The sequence below is a fragment of the Dermochelys coriacea genome, chromosome 3 (assembly GCF_009764565.3).
Source record: "Dermochelys coriacea isolate rDerCor1 chromosome 3, rDerCor1.pri.v4, whole genome shotgun sequence".
Classification (NCBI taxonomy): domain Eukaryota; kingdom Metazoa; phylum Chordata; order Testudines; family Dermochelyidae; genus Dermochelys; species Dermochelys coriacea.
Window position 1 is genome coordinate 205,743,026 of NC_050070.1, and position 18,283 is coordinate 205,761,308.

The window sequence follows — 18,283 nt, forward strand, 5'->3', positions numbered from 1 at the left end:
GGTATTTTGCAAGCTATTATCTGACCTGACACGAGATGGCTCATACATTGTGTATTTTTTCCTTGAAGGAGTTCCAGGAAATTCACTAGTAATCCTTAGTCACTTTCCGTGGTAGAAATGAAGCCAGACTTACTCTTGTGCACAATCCACTCTCCTGCTGGGCAGATATGAGTTTGCCGTAAAACACAGCAAAATGGACATGTTCATATTCAAGCATCAGACTGTTTAAAGCATACAGAGGTGTTTGCACCTGCAAATTGCAGGCCCAGGTACACAGCTCACAGCTGTTTTAGACACACAGAAGGGAGCTGGCAATTGAAAAGTTTAAGGGGTATGTATCTCATAGAATTAAATGAAATTGTTCTTACCAGAATGAACTAACTATTAAAATATTGAGCCAGTTCATTAGCTGGTATTAATCAGTGCAGCTGATGGTGCTATGCCAATTTACTCCAGCAGTACATCTGGCCCACTGTATAGTAATATCCTAAAATGATAAGTTGCAATTGAGAACAGAATATTCTTCAAGCAAGTCAATGGCACTCAGCAGCGGAAAAGTAAATTTCATGGTCACACTATTGAGAAAGATGCTTGCCACTGATTGTAAATGTTTTTGATGTTGCTGTTTACTCTGATCAAATGACTATGTGTATTGTAGGTATTTGGTGTCCACATGAACAAATGGAAGCTGGATAAGAAGCTGGGAATTGTGTGCCTTTTCCTGTACGGCATCTTCTTATGTTTCTCCATCATGACAGAATTCAATGTTTTCACTTTTGTGAACTTGCCGATGTGCAGAGATCACTGATCCAGGTGGCAGACTGTCAAGAGGTACTTCCTTCTTACCTGTGCAATACAAAACACGGCTGGTGTCTCCAGAACACGGTGTACCCAACAGTCGTGAAATATATCCTGCTCACTGTTCATAGGATTCTCCTCCCATCTCGGTTTACCCTCTTCCGATCCCGAAACCTGGAAAAATCCTGCATCGATGTGAAGATATTTTTTTTCAACATTAATGTGATTTCCAAGTTCAGTTTTTGAACAGTGACTGGGATTCTAAATGAACTGGCTGCTATCTGGCGTTGAGCCAGGCAAAACTGATCTGCTACAATTCCTTCCTTTTTAAGTTATTTGGTGGAAGACTAATCTAATTTATGATATAAGACTATTGCTAGAATGCAGAAGAAGAGGGTACATTGTATATGGGGTGTTTTTCAAGCAGAACTGTGGGAATCTTTTATTTTTATTTTTTTCAGAGATCAACAGCCTCTCTTTGCAACTTCTTCTTCTGAGCGCTGAATTTCGTGTAATGATCCAAAGGTCACAAGTGCAGTGTATTATGGGAACTCAATTTGAAATACTCAGCATATGAGTGGATTGACTGTTAAAAATAATGACTGGCAAGGCAGTGGATAACAACTTTATACTATGATTAACGCATCTCCTAAAGGTGTTGTAAGGACTGCAAGGTGAACATGGATTCAAAGGGTAAACACTGCTACCATTTTCATTATTAATGTCAGAGCTTTATTGCTAGGTTATTTATATGACTTCCAAGCAATGGTTTAGGACTGCCAGCCCACAAGGGCTAACGAGCAGGGGTCCTGGTTTTTAATGATCCACACATTGCAATGCAAGGTCAGAAGCTTCAGAGGATCATCCAACTTCTTGTAATTTTTGGGGGGGAGTGTGTAGTTTTATGTCTTATTTGTTGTGAGAAGGACATAAGCACAGTCACACATTCTCTAAATGAGTTATAGACACTGGTTTCTTTAAAAGGAAAGAGGCATATTTTGCACCGACATTGTTACTGAAGTCATAATTTGCCACTCTTTAAAGAATACACTGGATCTGGCCAAAAAATTTTACAGCTGAACTTATCTGATATCAGATTGTTGTGGATTTATTCCACCTCCTTCTGGAGGAAGAAAGAGAGAGAGGGAGAGAGAGAGAAAAATGGCACTTTTAAAATGCAGAATATCTTTAATGCAGATTCACTCACAAATCTAAGTTATGATGAAGGTTTTGCCATTCTCTGTTCTAACAGACCTGCAAGGTTTTGTATAATACTGTATTAATATGGAGTCAAATTCCACTACATGAGGAACACCTATGATTGCCACACTTGTATGTAATGAAATTGTGGATTCTTTCCAGTGCTGGCTGTTGTATTTACTTTAAGCACTGATCACTTCTGATTCATTTGGTATGGTTTTTTCCTCTTCCTTGTATACGTTCTTCTATGAAGCGTAGTAAGATACTACCAACAAGGTGAATGTTTTTGTCTATGGTACAGATGGTGGCCAATATTGGTAGACAGGACACAACAAAAACAGGGCCCTAAGAGAAAAAAAAATCTGAACTAGCGGAAGAAAAACAGTTCAGAGTGAAGACCCATTATCAACTCATTTGCACTTTTGCACTTGATTATTTAAGATTAATTCTCTTCGGACAAATAGTGTAAAATAAATGTTTCCAATCTGATCTCCATTCGACATAGCACATTACTTTCTGTCCTTTTCACACGGAACAAATGAAAATACACATTTATTGGGCAAGTTCCATGGACAGTTGATGCACGGCCACCTTGGGTAAAAGCAGACTGGTGGGTCTCTGGAGGAAAGCAGGTGTGAAGACAGTGCAGATGTGAATAAAGGGGAGAGAAAAGAGGGGCTCCATTTTATATATGTGTTGCTATTTTTTCTTCAGGAACATAACTGTGATCCCACTTGTTTCGCTAAGCAGCATTCTAAGACCAGCATGCTAAGAACTACACCATATGGAAATCCCATTGCATTAGAAATCCCCATTGTACCTTCTTAGTGTGTTTTTAATTAATAAAAACCACTAAAATGTCTAAAAAGACTTCCTTACATTAAAAAATAGTAGCATGATGTGATACATTTCAATAAATTCCAACCTTGAGGACAGTTATAAGCTTGCAACAAGATATAGAAGCTCCTAAGCTGAATCTTTCCTTACTTGCAGAAGAGACAATATTTGGGGAAAAAAGTTTCACATCAGGGCCTATTATTATTTCTATTTTGAATATTTATACTGCTGCTCCAATGGAGCCAGTTGGATCTATTTCTACGAAATAGCCATTATCTATCCCATGGCACAAAAATTGCATGACTGTTTTTTTTAGGAACTTTTCCTGTTGACATACATCAAATACTGTAGTATCGTAGCTTTGCATTGTATGTGTATCCTGAAATACATTGTTCTGAACTTTGTGCATTTTGCAAGAATATTGTGAAAGTTGCTCATTCCAAGTGTAAGCAAAGAGGTATCTTAGATGCACTGAACTGCTCTAATCTGTGCCATATTCTTATGAGATGTGATAGAACATTTTCTGTGATCACAGTTTGAGTTAGATGTACTTGTGATCTGAAACCAAAGCAGATGGTACAAGCTTGATTTGAAATAGAGGGCCGGTTGAGTGTGTGAGTTCTAAAAGAAAGAGCCTTTCAAACTGATAGCTTGATTAAAGCCCATGGAAAAATCTCCAAGACAAAAATGTAAGCACTTTTCTGTGCAAAGTTTATTCTGCGATCACTCTTCATGAAAGGTCTCCCTAAGTCATACAATAATAAGATCGCTGCATTCGCTGACTGATACTTTTGAGTATTCTCAGCTTTCATTTTGTTTTCCTTCCAAGCTTTCACTTTAGTTTTCCTTCCTAGCAATCGTGGACAGTTTTTCACAAGCATTTCAAAGTGAGCTTAAAGAGCCTTCTCCCCAGTAGTGAACACCTCACTGCAGTTCTACCTTTTGACCTGATTTTGTCTAGGCTGACGCCAAATATCTGATCCCATAGTTTCAACTCCGTTTGACACTTCCTTGAGAGTGATTAAATGCCAAAATCTTGTGACGTGGGTGGTTTTAAGAGACACAGGAAAGATTGCTTTTGCCCTACCAAAGTAGAATTCTCTACCTGCATTTTATTTGCATTTTTTTTAAGAAATAGTGCATTTTTGTAGCTATAGGTACCTACAACAGAAAATATCTTGCGTGGAGGGCAATTACACTAGTGTGGTTTGGGAGGTTTCTGTGTTGTTCTGTTCCTTTGTGTTTGACTTTGTATCCTGAGCTGTGTCATTGAAATTAGTGAATTTGCATGCTTTGGATTTGTGGCTTTTGCGCCTGTGAAACGGAATTTATGCTAATTTTAAGCATTCAAATGCCTAACAAAAATTTCTTTAAAAAACAAAGAAAAGAAAGAAAGTGGGGAAAAAACCCACAAGTGCTGAGGACACAACATTTAATGTCAGTATAAGAACCTGAGGTTAACATTTAAAGTGCAATGACAGTAGCCCAGATTTTCAATGACTTTTCCTAATAATCTGTAAAATAAAATGTAGGTAGCAAATACTGTTGGATAATTTTTTTTAAAACTACAACTTTCTGAGTACTGCTAGATGCTTCTTTTACCAAATTTATCTTTTCAAATTAAGTATGAGGACATGTCAGATCATGCTGTAATGTCAAGCTCTGTCTATATTCAGAGATATGCCATTCATTTCATTCATTAATTCTCCTGCTGAGGGTAGAGAGTAGAGTACACATTTTGGATCAACCGTTTCTAGAGAGCTCCTGCCAAGGTTGTGGCCTGCTCCGTATTAAGGCTGTGGTAGGCAAAGTCGGAACCCATAATATCCTTCCAGCCCGTGTGAGTCTTCTCCGTCCAGCTTTTGTTGGATCAAATGTATAAAGCTGGTGGACTGGTATGGACTCCAACATAAGAAGCAGATGGCCAAGCTAGCTGAGATGGTGTTGAGTCACTTGGGAAGACACTAGAGACTGATTGGTCTGACACCTGACATCCTCATTCAGAACACGATGAAGCTACCATATACCTTCAATATGACGTTACTGTTTCATGTTGAAAGTAACCAGTTGGCGCATTTGCGTCTCTGTTATGGCTCAGGTTTCAGAGCCATACAAAAGGATGGAAGCCACTGCTGCTTGATAGATAGTCCTCTTAGAGTTGATATGTGGCATTGATGCCACAGAGGCTTCCGAAGAGCATGCATAACAATCTTGACCTTGCTGAGTTGATGTTTCATGTCAGCAAGGCAACCTCCCTCCCTAATGACGATGGAACCAAGACACTCAAATGCGCTGACAAATTCTCTTGACCATTGATTATGCTGGATAGGGGTAAAGGTCCATCAGCCACTTCCATAAGTTTGGTCTTCTTCCAATTGACTTGAAGACCAGTCTTACTTCTTATTTGCTTCTTCTGTAAATATATTCAGGGCATTAATGAGATTAGTATTTGAGGATGAGAATCTAGCTGTGGTATCTGCATATTCCAGCTCTGCTATGCAGGAGTCATGTGGTACCACCCCTGGTATGTGACTAGTGACAACTTCCATCATTCAGTCAATAAGAGTATTGCGCATATCAGGGCAGCCAAGCATCCTTGATGGACACTGCTGTTGTACTCAAACCAGTTGGACATCCTGGTACCTAAGTGGACACAGCTCTCACTTTGATAGTGTATTTCTATGAGAAGGTGGAAGAGTTTACCAGGCACAACAGCAGCTTGCAGACAGGGCCACAGTGAGCAATGATCAACAAAGTTGGAGGCAGCGTTTAGATCAATAAAAGCTGTATACACCTCTTATTGTCTGTGCCAAAACTCTTGACCTTTTCCAATAATTTGTCTAATGGTAAAAATCTGCTTTGTGATTGATTGGCTTGCTGTAGACAGTGTAGATTCTTTATTGGGGGGTTAGCATGCTCAAGAAGAACCAGCATGAATAGTTTACTTGCAATGGAAAGCAAAGTCATGTTGCAGTGGTTGGAACACACCAGACTATTGCCTTTCCCTTTCTAAAATGGGAGAATAATCCCATGGCTCCAGTCATCAGGTAGTTTCTCATGAATCTATACTTAGTTGATAATTTGGGAAAGGATCAGTGAACAGACCAATGTTCCCTTTAATTTTTGACAGGCTGTGTGCACAAAAAATTGCTTCTGTGCAAATTTTTGACAGGCCGTGTGCACAAAAAATTTCTTCTGCGCAAATTGTGCTTCTGTGCAAATTTTTGTGTGCGCGGTGATTCGCCGTGTGCACGCGGTTTAGGATCTGTATGCGCGTGCACACGCACACAGCTTTGAGAGAATAGTGGAACAGACACTGGACAGCAAAGAAAATTGCCATGTGGCTTGCTAAAATGGGAACAACCAAGAATACCAATGCCTCAATGCTTTGCATAACACAGCTTTAAAGCAGGACATTTGAGGCAAATAAGGCTCTGTTGATAAAAGCTGCATCAGCCAGAAATGAGTATGGGACTGTCTATAAAGAATTGTGCCCCTTAAAAGCTGGTCCAGGGAACAAATCCTCACTTGTCAAAGATGGACGCTATAACACACCAGTTTAACTTTAAAATGATATAGTTAAATCAGTGCAAACTCAATGTGGACAGACATTCTTAATTGGATTTAAATGTGGCTTATAGCAGCGAAACTTCATCTGGTAAAGCATTGGCTTAAGCTAAATCAATATAAGGTAACTTTAAATCCAATTAAGAGCATCCACACAGGGATTTGCACAAATTTAAATGAATCAGTTTAAAATCACACATTTAGGTTGAAGTGATGCGAGTCTGAATACAGACATGGCCTTGGCAGCTTTGCTTCAAACATAAGGCATCATGCCTGGTAGTGCATGTAGTTTGAATAAGCTATACAAATGCATTGGGTATATTGTGAGGCACTACTCTGAAAGAAAGATAAGTGTTTCCAGTGTCCTAAGACTATAAGTGAAACCTTGGCGCTGTTGAAATCAATGGCAAAAATCTCATTGCTTCAGTAGGGCCAAGATTTCTTCCTATATGTCTTTACAACAGCACATCCTGTTGGTCTTAAAAACAGTTATTTAAAGATATGAATAAGTGAATCAGACACAGAACTCTTTTTTTAAGCCAAATCAACAAGCTAGTTCTTACTAATACAGCTTGGCACAAGTAAGGAGATTGCATATGAAAGTGTTATAGGGGTTAGGAACTGTAGGAGCCTGGAACTTGGAGCTTTTTTCACTTGCAGAAAATTCATTTACTTTATCCCCAGCACTGCTGACTCATTGGACAGACAATGAAAAGTTTTTAAGTTTCCAAAAGTGGAGTTGTAGCCAAATTTATGCCATGGGGGGAAAAGCAAGGTATGCCCAACAAGGCAAGCATGGAAGAAAAACACTTTTTTGTTTTGTTTCTTTGATCACACATCCAGTGGTATAATTTGTAACATTTGGCTGTGAATCTAACTCTATCCACTTGTAACAGCCCACTAACTACGCCAAGTCTTTGAAGCTTGGGTGGAGCTAGCTAATTTCATGAAAGCTTTTAGTGAAAGAAGCACAGTTCTTATAAGGTTCCAAATATTTTAACAGTTTTTAATTGTAATTTTCAAATTATCAGTAAAACAAGTTTTAAAACTTCCATCCCAAAAATCTCGACCCCCCTATCTATTTTGTTCTTTTCAATTGAGTAGTACTTGAATGTGCTAAAATTAATATGGGTGTTTTTAATAATAAATGTGACTTTTTTTAGCAAGTTGGAGAAATGAGGTTCAATGTTAAGTACCTGAACCTACATGGACAATCATGATAGGCACAGAAGTTTGCCCAAATGCTGAATATTTGTCCGTTAGCCTTGTGGTTTCAGGTCAGCATATCTGTGACAGGTAAAGCAGGTAATTTTTATCTGTAATTTAGGAGGTCTCTGTTATTGGATCCTGTAGAACACTGTACAGATTTCATAATAGAACCAGCTGTAAGGTTGTTACAAATTGTATCTGTTTCTTTCTTTCCTATTCTTGCAAAGAAAAAATGTCTGTCAACATAAACGGGCTTCATCAGTTATCAGCGATAACTAATCTTAGTTACGATGTTACAAGAAGTGTCCAGATAAAATTCTACAGATAAAATACAGATAGATTTAGATTTGAAAATAAGTAACTGATACTGGATGGTTTTGGTAAAAAAATTCTTTGGACAGATGATCTGTTTACAAACCATTGTATAGCTGGTTGTCTCTATGTACAGCATGGCAAGATTATAAGGATTCGTGCCAAATTTTTGAGCCATTACACTAGGTGAGAGCCTTAGGAAAGAACACTCCTTTATCTTCACTATTAACAGAAGAGGCAATAAAAGAATGCAACTGCCAATGACATTAAGTTAATAACATCAGGAGTATTTTTAACAGAGTAGCTGTTCTGAAGTTTCAGTACTTCCATAGTTCTAGATTTCATTCTTCAGAATTAATATACATTACCTGAATTTTAACACCATCTTTGAGAATGAACTAAATGTTTTGATTCATATAAAGAGTTGCAGTTAAACTCAGGCAGATGTGTACAATACAGTTTCATTTTGATGGGGGTCAGGCTGCAGTTACTTAACTGTTCAGCAGAGAGTTAGCAGGGAGATAACTACAATCAGAATAGAGTTTCTGAGACTATATTTCCTTTCAGTTAGCCATGAGATTATGGAAAAGAAAAATGTGCTTAATGTTCCATTGTTGTTGGTTTCTGAAATTAGATAGGCTTAAAGTATTGCAGGAGAGGGGTTGTGCAGTGGACAAGTTTCAGCCCAGTGTCATGATGGTACTTACGGTCTTAACACCACACACAGGGCTTCTGAGGCAAACAGCGCATCAGGAAAGCTTGTTTGGGAACCTGCAAAGACACAGTGAAACCCAAAAAATGTGTAGCATTGAACAGGGATGGGGCATGACTAGTATAGCTAGGAATATGCTGATTTTGTGTAGCACACATACCCTGCCCCTCCCCCAACAACCTCTATCAGCAGCACTCCTGTGGAGGTCCAACCATAACTTAAAGTTCTCTCTCCACCCAAGATCCTGAGGGAGGCAATGGTGGTACCACCATATGCACTTCATTGGGGTAAATGCCCACAAAGATATAGAGGGCCAGGCTGACACAATGTGGTGCCATTTACACCTCCCTATGGGCTTGATCCAACTCCCATTACAGGTCATGACAGGAGTCCATGTACTATAATGAGAATTGCATCAGGCCTTAAATCCCCAATTCAGCAAAGCATTTAAGCATGTGCTTAAGACTCAAATAAGTCAATGGAGCTTAAGCATGCACTGAAAGCTAAGCATATGCTTATGTGCTTTGTGAATTGGGGTCTAAAGGTCAGGTTCAGTGAATCTAACCCATTGGCATCAGTGATTTTTTAAAGCATTTCAATGAATACAGTGTCTGCACCATAGTCGTGTGGATTTTATAAACGGTGGATGCAGTAAAATATACCCATTACAAGCAGTGCTGTAGAAAAAAGTCCTTCAATGATGAATGACCAGAATACAAGACTCCAGGAAGGAGAGACTTTACTGAATGTGCCTTTGACTGAAAAGAAAGAAATGACTTTGAAAGGCTTTATAGATTTTAACTACGAGTGAACTACTGAGCAAACTTTTTACTCTTTATAGTATTCTTTAGGAAAGTAGATTTTCCCCGTTAAGTTTTGCCAAGAGTTGGCATATCACATTCCTGGATTTTGCTACACAAATGAGGCAGCATGTCAGAATGTTTTTAGCAAACATGGCCTGATCTTAAGCCCACTGAAGTCAATTGAATTCGATGAGCTTTGGATCAGGCCCACAGTCAGGAAAATCAAGAATGCTTATTACTGTTTTCTCCTACAGATAGATCACAATTCAGCTGGTCTGATTAGCAAAGTTTGTGTGTCACTGTTCATTTGATTCTGAGTGATTCATAAACACATGAAAGGGTGTGATATACCACATACTGTACGTTCAGTAAGCTTGGCAGTTTCTCCGTATTCCAAATGTTTGTTAACTGACTTGAAGCTCTTTGTTGCATTTCTCGGGAACAAATGCTTTTTTTTTTTAGTGTTTATAGCCTAGTTTGAAGGAGAAAATAGACTTCTGGTATGGCTGACAAATTTGGGGCTCAGGTACTGCAGCAATAGTTACCCCTTTTCTCCTTCTGTGTACATGGCTGCATCTGTAGGTGTGGAGGCTAAGATATAACATAAGCGCAGAATCCTGGCCCCACTGAAGTCAATGGGAATTTTGCCATTGATTTCAAAGGAGCCAGGATTTAATACCAAATGTTGAAAGCACTCTTACAATAACATTCTGTTATAAGGTGAGAGTTCACCCAAATTCAGAGTCCAGTCATTACTTACACATACGCACCCATTTGAATCCATGGGATTACTGTAGGAAGGATTACTCTTGTGATTGAGGGTTTGCAGAATGAGTCCTTTGTCAGTACAAGTCTCATTGTTCCTGATGTTATTTGGGACAGTCTTTGTCGACTGAGGAAAGGTTAGTTTCCTTTAGTCGGATGGGGAAGGCATCTTGCAATTTATTTATGAAGGTCCTTATGGGATGGGTGGTACAGAATCCATCCACCAGTCTCAAAGCTATAAAATGAGGTCTATAGCACATGCCAATTTCATCCCTGTTATAAGAATAATTGTGTTACACCAAGGATGACTATAACTCCATGTCATAATATTTGTAGAAAATGATAATAATAATGAAACAAAAATATGTGGGGTGGGGGTGGGGGGGGAGAAATACATTTCATAGCAGGGATGCTCTTGAAAATTTGAAAGGTAAGGGATCAAATTTCCCTACAAATATATGACTGACTGCATGTCTCGCCACATTTTTAGGACACAACAACATGAGTGATGGCTGGTGGATCCATAGGCCTTTATATAGGAAGACTTCTGACATAGTTTGAGAGGTGAAGAATTTGAAAAATTAGCAGATGTAAAATAATGTTGGCCAAATGCTGTGGATTCTGTTTCAAAAGCAGCTTCCCCTCTGAATTTGGTTGGTTGCTTGTAGATGGGTATATTATTGGTTTCCTTGTATCATAAGGATGTGAGATTGTGCTACCATAATCCCTTTATTAAGTATAGAGTCACCCTATGGATTTAAATGTGTACAAGTGCACTACCTAAGACAGAATTCATGCATTGGACTAATAGAAATAGGAGGCAGTTTTGGGCCCAAGAATAGGTGGGAGAAAATGCAGAGTGGACCTATTGCTTCAAGTACCTGTCTCGATACCACGCGGGTATAACTCACGGTGTACCCGTACACTGCACATGTTCATTGAAACATCAGCTCATTACACAGGCCATGGGAATCATCTCCCAAAATCTTTGCCCAAAGAGAAATCAGTGTCTCTTCAAAGTGAAATTTGCACAATACACAGGTATTTTATATCTGATCTTCTTCCTGGGGATCCCTGTTTTGTTCATTTATAAACAGACAACACGTTCTGTCCACTGTAAGCAAGTGAAGTAGACAGGATCCTGGCTTTTTTATAGACAAAGACAATGATTTCACTATGAGCATTACTGATCCAACTGAATGATTATAGTTTTGACGTGGGTATTTTAAGCTTCCTGAAGCCAGGCCATCCCATATTTAACTATATTCATTAAAGGATTTGATCGTGAATATGACAGATTTTGGGCCTTATTTTTTTAAATTTTTAAACAAAGATTTATATTCAAGTGTGTACATTATGTGCTTTAACCCAGTATGTTCTCTGTTATTAAAACAAAGCCCTGTGGTAGCTGGCTGCCATATGAATAGGAAAAGAAATCTATTATGGCTGTTGAGAAGACAGAAACTGATGTCAGTATTTAAGATACTTACACACACATACACCTTTTTTTGTAAGTGCAAAAGACGGTTACTTGTTTTTAATTTGTTTCCATGTTGGTATCAGCAAGTAAATATTAGTTTTGCATGCCAATCATATATGTATATAAGAAATATAACAGGACAAGTTGAAACAGCATATCTTTGTAAATTCAGTAGTATTTCCAATTATTGTTACTACCACTATGTTAAATTCCAGTTCCCTTTCCTGAATGTAAGAAGTTTTTAAAAAATGATCAAAGAGGTCAGGAAATTGTGCACTGAAATATTTATACATTTATTTATTTATTTCTATTACATGAAGAATTACGCCCCTGAATCAGGAAAGCATTACCTTGTTCAGGAAGAGCAGTTAAAACCCAGGGCAGTCAATGGAATTTAAGCCCACGCTTAAATTTAAGTGCAGGCATAGGTGCTTTCCTGAATCAGGACCTAAAGTTGGAGCTGTTTAAACACATTAGTACCATCCTTTTGAACTTCCATGAAAAGTGGTGAGACAATTAATTTACTGTGATTTTTTATCAGCTTGTTAGTCCCCTCCTGCAACCTATATGGTGAGGGTAGTTATCGAACATTGAGAGAACCTGAAAAATGTCTCTGTGCTGGTCACTAGTACTGATCGCTGGAGTAGAAATGCGTAAATATCAAACCTTCACCTCCGTCTGTCAATCTATCATATTTTGAGGGCAACCATCCCTGTTTTTTCTGAGCACCATTTACAGTCATTACAATTTACATTTCGTGAGGTGCCAATAGGTATTTTATAAGAAATCTTCCTTTCCCAAGTTTGAATCAATTTCTTCCAAAACTGTTTTTAAAAAAAGTGTAAATTACATGTGATGACCTGCATTTTTGAAAACAGGTGTAACATGGAAGTAAATGTTTGGGTGCAGATCCTCAAGCTGGTGTAAATTGTCATGGCAACATTGACAGAGCAGTGGATCAGCCCTTTGAAATCTTGCAATAAAATGCTCTCACTATTTGCAAACAGGCGAGTGGGTACCCCCATTTCAATAAACCTGTTTTTTCATGTAGGTCAGTACATCTCCATTCTAGGAGGATGTATCACCTGGCATTGCTGTCAAGGTGAATTATGGTAGAGCTCAATATGGATGAGGCAAGAAGCAGTGCAGGCATCTTCATAAGAATGGGACAGTGGAGAGGAAAGGTCAGAATTTTATGCTTGAGCAAGCTCTTAGACACTTAGGTATTTTTCATTTTAGGAAAAAAAGCCTGCAAATCAAAAGGATAAAGGCTGATTATGAAGCAAGTGTTGCATAAAATGAACCTCCATTTATTGTAGAGTTTGTAACTCAACTGAATTCTTCTTCTTAAGTTCTCACAGAAAACATCTTTTTTTGGTAGCTCTCCACAATGAGTCTAAATCTTCACGTACAACATACATTTCTTTGTATCAAAATTGGGATATGAAATCAGAACATTCATTCCTAGATAAACTAAAACTCCAGCTAAAATATTGAATTTGTTGAGATCTTGAAAAAAGACAAAAATAAATTCTTGATATCTTGGTCATTAAAGCTTTCTAATTTTAAAAATGAATGGCATATCAAAAGGGCACAGCAGATAAATACATGTTTTATACAGCACAAGCAGAGAGCAAATGCAAATGAAAGTAAAACTGCATTATGAAACACAGATTCTTGTGTAATGAGAATGTTGGCAAGTTTTTCAAGGATTCATTTATGTTGTGCAAATAATATTTGATCTTTACAGTTCACTTACTGATTCTGAAAAGGGGTTTTGTTTTGTTTTTTCCAGTAACAAGTACTGTATTTCCTTATCAGGGAAAATGTGGAAGATGAGTCCAAAATATTGCATGAGTCAGACTTGATTCTTACTTTAGGTAAATAAGTGTGTATCACTGATCATGAAAATCTCCTGTGCACATGTGTCAGTGTAGACCTATATACCTTAGAGACTAATTGCACCCTTGTAATTACTGAATTCTCAGGGGCAAATTGTGACCAACTTCCTCATAAGAGTAGCCTCACTGAGTTCAACATCTACTCTCATGAACAAGGAAGTCACAATTAGGCTCTTAGGCCTAGATCCTCATTGATATTAAGTACCTAATATCATGAAGGAATTTTCCTCCAGGGCAGATTGGAAGAGGCCCTGGGGTTTTTTCGCCTTCCTCTGTAGCATGGGGCATGGGTCACTTGCTGGAGGATTCTCTGCTCCTTGAAGTCTTTAAATCATGATTTGAGGACTTCAATAGCTCAGACATAGGTGAGAGGTTTATCGCAGGAGTGCGTGGGTGAGATTCTGTGGCCTGCGTTGTGCAGGAGGTCGGACTAGATGATCATAATGGTCCCTTCTGACCTTAATATCTATGAATCTATGAAACCTAACTCCATAGTTAGCTGATTAAATAAATGTTAAGAACTACTTTAATCCCCATACTGAATATACAAGAGGGAGAATAAGCTCGAAGAGACATATTCCCCTCTCTGACAATGTCCTGTGCAATGTCAGATTCCCCAGTAAAATGGTGAAACCATGGCAGTGCTCTCATGATTAGAAAGCATGAGCAAAAATTCAAAAGGGGGCGTGCACACAGGAAAACAGGACTGGTGCTTTTTTTAGTGCATTGTTATGTATCCAGAAATAGGCACAGGATAAGCAGTCCTATGGGGTGAACTTCACCCCTGTGCAGAAAGGCAGTACGAGGCTGACGAGACATTTAAACCCATAAATAGGATTTAAGTCAGACTTACGTGCCACAGAAGCCTAGTGCTAACTCTCTGTAGAGAGGTGAATTTCAGCCATCGTAAGTTGCAGGGCTTTCGGGGCCAGATGTTCCTTAGAGCTCAGCATCCCAACAGCTCCCATTTAGGCACTAAATAAATGGATGGATTTAAAAAAAAAATGCTGAGCACCCAGTGGCTCCCAGTGAAAGAAACGGGTGCTGCTGAGTGTGAGCCCTTTGATTTTTGATTTATTTTTTTTAGTGGCACTGGCTTGACAGCACATGCTGCTGTGGCTAGAATGAGTTTACAATTACACTGTTGTAAGATTTCAGAGTAGCAGCTGTGTTAGCTGTATTTGCAAAAAGAAAAGGAGTACTTGTGGCACCTTAGAGACTTAACAAATTTATTTGAGCATAAGCTTTCGTGAGCTACAGCTGTTGCATCCGATGAAGTGAGCTGTAGCTCACGAAAGCTTATGCTCAAATAAATTTGTTAGTCTCTAAGGTGCCACAAGTACTATTGTTGTAAGAGAGAAAGAATAATGTGATTTATTCCCTGGAACCCTTACGGAAAATGTTTCTGTTTTGCGAACCTTGCTAAAGTCTCTAGACCACTAAACATAGTCTCTGGTGGGGTTTGTTCTAAGCTAAGCAGTGATCAAACTGTATAGCTCTCCTTAAACTATTGTGTGCATGCTTAGTTTTCTACTTAATGGTGCTTCAGAAGCACAGCAATAAAAGTGATTGATCTGAACATCTTTTATTCAAATAATGTTATCTGGGATCTTTTCCATTGAGTTTGAAGACTCCATGATGCTTCTAACCATAATGAAGAAAATGTAGGTGCAACTGAGTGTAAATCTGAAATGCACACAACGTATAGTTCACTTATAGCAGCCGGGGCTCACCAGCAAGGAGAAAATTCAACTGTTTATAGTAATAAAGTTCTATTCCAAATAGCTTCTTATTAACGTGCTTTTGAAATGTCAAAATGGTGGCGCCACAGACAAAACATTTGTTACCTTTTCAGATAAGTTACAATAATTTTGTCATACTTGTACAAGTATTATTGTCTGTCTTTCTGTACGTTTGTTTTGCAATTTGTTATAGAGTACTACTTGTATGCATAGTTGTTCCACTTGCCTGTGTCAGTTAGAAATTTAACAGAAATGAGAGCATGCATTTCTCTATTTGCTGGTAACCTATGAATTAAAAACTTGTATTTTCTGTGTTTTTCAAGTGTTATAGCTATAAACAAAAATTCACATCACTGTTGTCTAAGGAATATCAGAAAGTTTTAATAGATTGAATTACTTTAAATGTTTTGTCATTTGATTTGATACTGTGTCAGATATCTACACTAAAACAATACGTTTTATCAATAAAAAAATCTTCTCTTGGTACTAACTTAACACTTTAGGGCACATTGTGACAAACAAGTAGAAAATCAACTGTGGGTCAATATCCTACTTTTTAATTTTCTGACTTATTCTTTTAAGGACATCCAGTACCATTGTTTTGATCTGAACATTTGAATAAAAAAAACAGGGAAAAGAAATCCATTTAGTAGTGTTTATACTTTACATGCCCTTCACTATTAAATTTTCACCCTCTGGGACTTCAGTAGCTCTGTTGGACATAGTGCAGAAGAAGGTTGCTAGATTGTATGTATCTGACTGCCATATAGAAAAGAGACATTGAGGAATTTTATTTGCCTAATAGATAGATGGCCAGATTCTGCTCTTTTACATCCATCTAAATCTGCAGTCACTCTACCGAAGTTAATAGAGTTGCTCCAGATTTACGCTGGTTTAACTTGGAACTGAATCTAGTCCAATATCTTTGCTTTGGGACTAGTCTTGCACCATAGAAGTTGATGGCAAAGCTTTCATTGACTTCACTGGTGCAGATTCAGTGGAGCCAGCCTTAGAAGACAAAACTTAGGAGGTGCTGTTAGTACAGCAAGACTTGTTGTAATCAACTTTTGTTGGGAGCCAAGCTTCAGGTACCCTGTGAAAAGGAATATTATAGATAGGAAGGGTTATACATACTTCTGGAATAGTGAAGTACCTGTAAGTAACTTGAAGAGGAGCAATTTTTGTCTTCAGTGAATGAGTCAGACAGTAATTTCTTCAGGTATAAAAGAAATATGGTGATGACAATGTTATTATGTAGGATAGCCCTTTGATCAGATGGAATTTATTCAGTGTACATTCTGCCCTGCACCAAAAAGAACTTGAATAAAGGTTAGATTTCTCCTTGTCCCTATTCAAAATGTTGCTTGGATCACACAAAACACTGGCATCTACATTTGCCACACCTGAACTGTCCCATCCATACAAGGAACACAAAACTGCTCATCTTTCACATGATCTCTGCATCTCCCAACTTGTGGAATTTGTCTCTCTGGTGATGCTGATTTCTGTGGACCATCTTGGAAAGCATTGGTCATTAGGAATGCACAAGCTCTCCCTTTGCAGCACCAGGGATTCAGAGCCATAGTTATAAACACACACTTCTCAGTGCCAAGATCTCCTTGGATACGAGATCTGACTCTCCTCTGCCCTCAAGCACCAGGATAAGAATAAGCAGAGCTCAGAGATGGCCTCCACAGCATGGGACTGGCTGTTATCACAAAGGAGGAACAGCATCTGCAGCCAGGGAGCTCAAGAACAGATCAAAAGTTTCTGTTCCAAGGCACCTCCAGCCCTTACAGTAATAACAATGCATAGGACTCTGTCAGCTCTCCCTGCTTGGAGATTCTTTGTGGCTTCTACTCAATATCATTCCTTATTCATGGGCAGCAGTGTGGCCTACTGGATAGTGCAGTGGACAGGGGTTCAGGACAGTTGGGTTCTATGCCCAGCTCTTCTACTGACCTGCTGGGTGACTTTGGACAAGTCACCTCCCCTGCCTGTGCCTCAGTTTCCCCATCTGTAAAATGAGGATAATGTTACTGATCCCCTTTGTAAAGTGCTTTGAGAGCTACAGATGAAAAGCACTGTATAAGAGTTAGGTAGTAATATTCCAGTGAGCTGAATGGTCTCATCAGAAATGTCAGGCTCCACATGCTGACTTTGGCTTCTCTTATCATGTATCCTTTTCCTGAGAGGTCGGTTTAGGGCTCTTCACCAATTGGGCTAGCTCGTCTCAGATACCTTTGTGTGTGTTGGTGACAGCCACTACCACAACAAAGTCTTTCCTTAAGCCATTCTGAAGCACCACAGCTGTTCCCACCGGTAGTGGCTGTATATCTCTTGCATCAGGAAGGACCCATATATCCAAACATGGACAGCTTGCGGCTGATTCAAGCTTACGCAAGCCCACCCTTTGAGAAGTCCCTGGCAAGGACAAACTATCTGTTTCTGTCATTATGTCCATGAATAAATGGAGAATAATCTGTCTTGATGTTCTTCATCAATTCAAGACAGGCACAGACTGGGAAAAGAACTAATGTATGCATTTCCAGTTGTTCTGTTGGTATTTCAGAAGGTGGTTGGCAGAGGGCCCAGGCCAGACTGATGGCTCTCTTAGGCCAGACTATATTGGTACACAGATCTGTTGGGACACCCCATGTCGTTTTTCACTATCACTAGACCTTTTGATTCAGGAAAATCTAGGTTCACATCCTCATTTGGAGCCACTCCACCTGGCTGCTTAGCTCATGGAACATTAATGGACTCTATCTTAAAGGTGCTCTGCAAAGGACTTTAAACAAAACCTGGGCTTGGGCTGTTATTTTATTGTGTATGATGTATAAAAGCCTGGACATTTGGGGACATGGTATTTATTACTGCTGCTTTTTTAACCTTAGAAATATCAGGAACATCCAGACTGGTCTTTCCTGATTTTGCTGGAGAACCTTTGGGAGGTG

The 18,283-nt window shown here is 38.9% G+C and overlaps 1 protein-coding gene across 2 annotated transcripts in view; it reads left to right on the plus strand.

The window, feature by feature from the left end:
• SLC24A3 (solute carrier family 24 member 3) overlaps window positions 1–14,589 on the plus strand; it is a 343,630-nt gene extending 329,041 nt beyond the window's left edge. For both annotated transcript variants that reach the window (XM_038397467.2, XM_038397466.2), the window contains exon 17: window positions 659–14,589. In XM_038397467.2, coding sequence (XP_038253395.2) covers window positions 659–808 — 150 coding nt within the window. In that variant the 3' untranslated portion in view covers window positions 809–14,589. The remainder of the gene's footprint in view (window positions 1–658) is intronic.
• The last annotated feature ends 3,694 nt before the right edge of the window (window positions 14,590–18,283 follow it).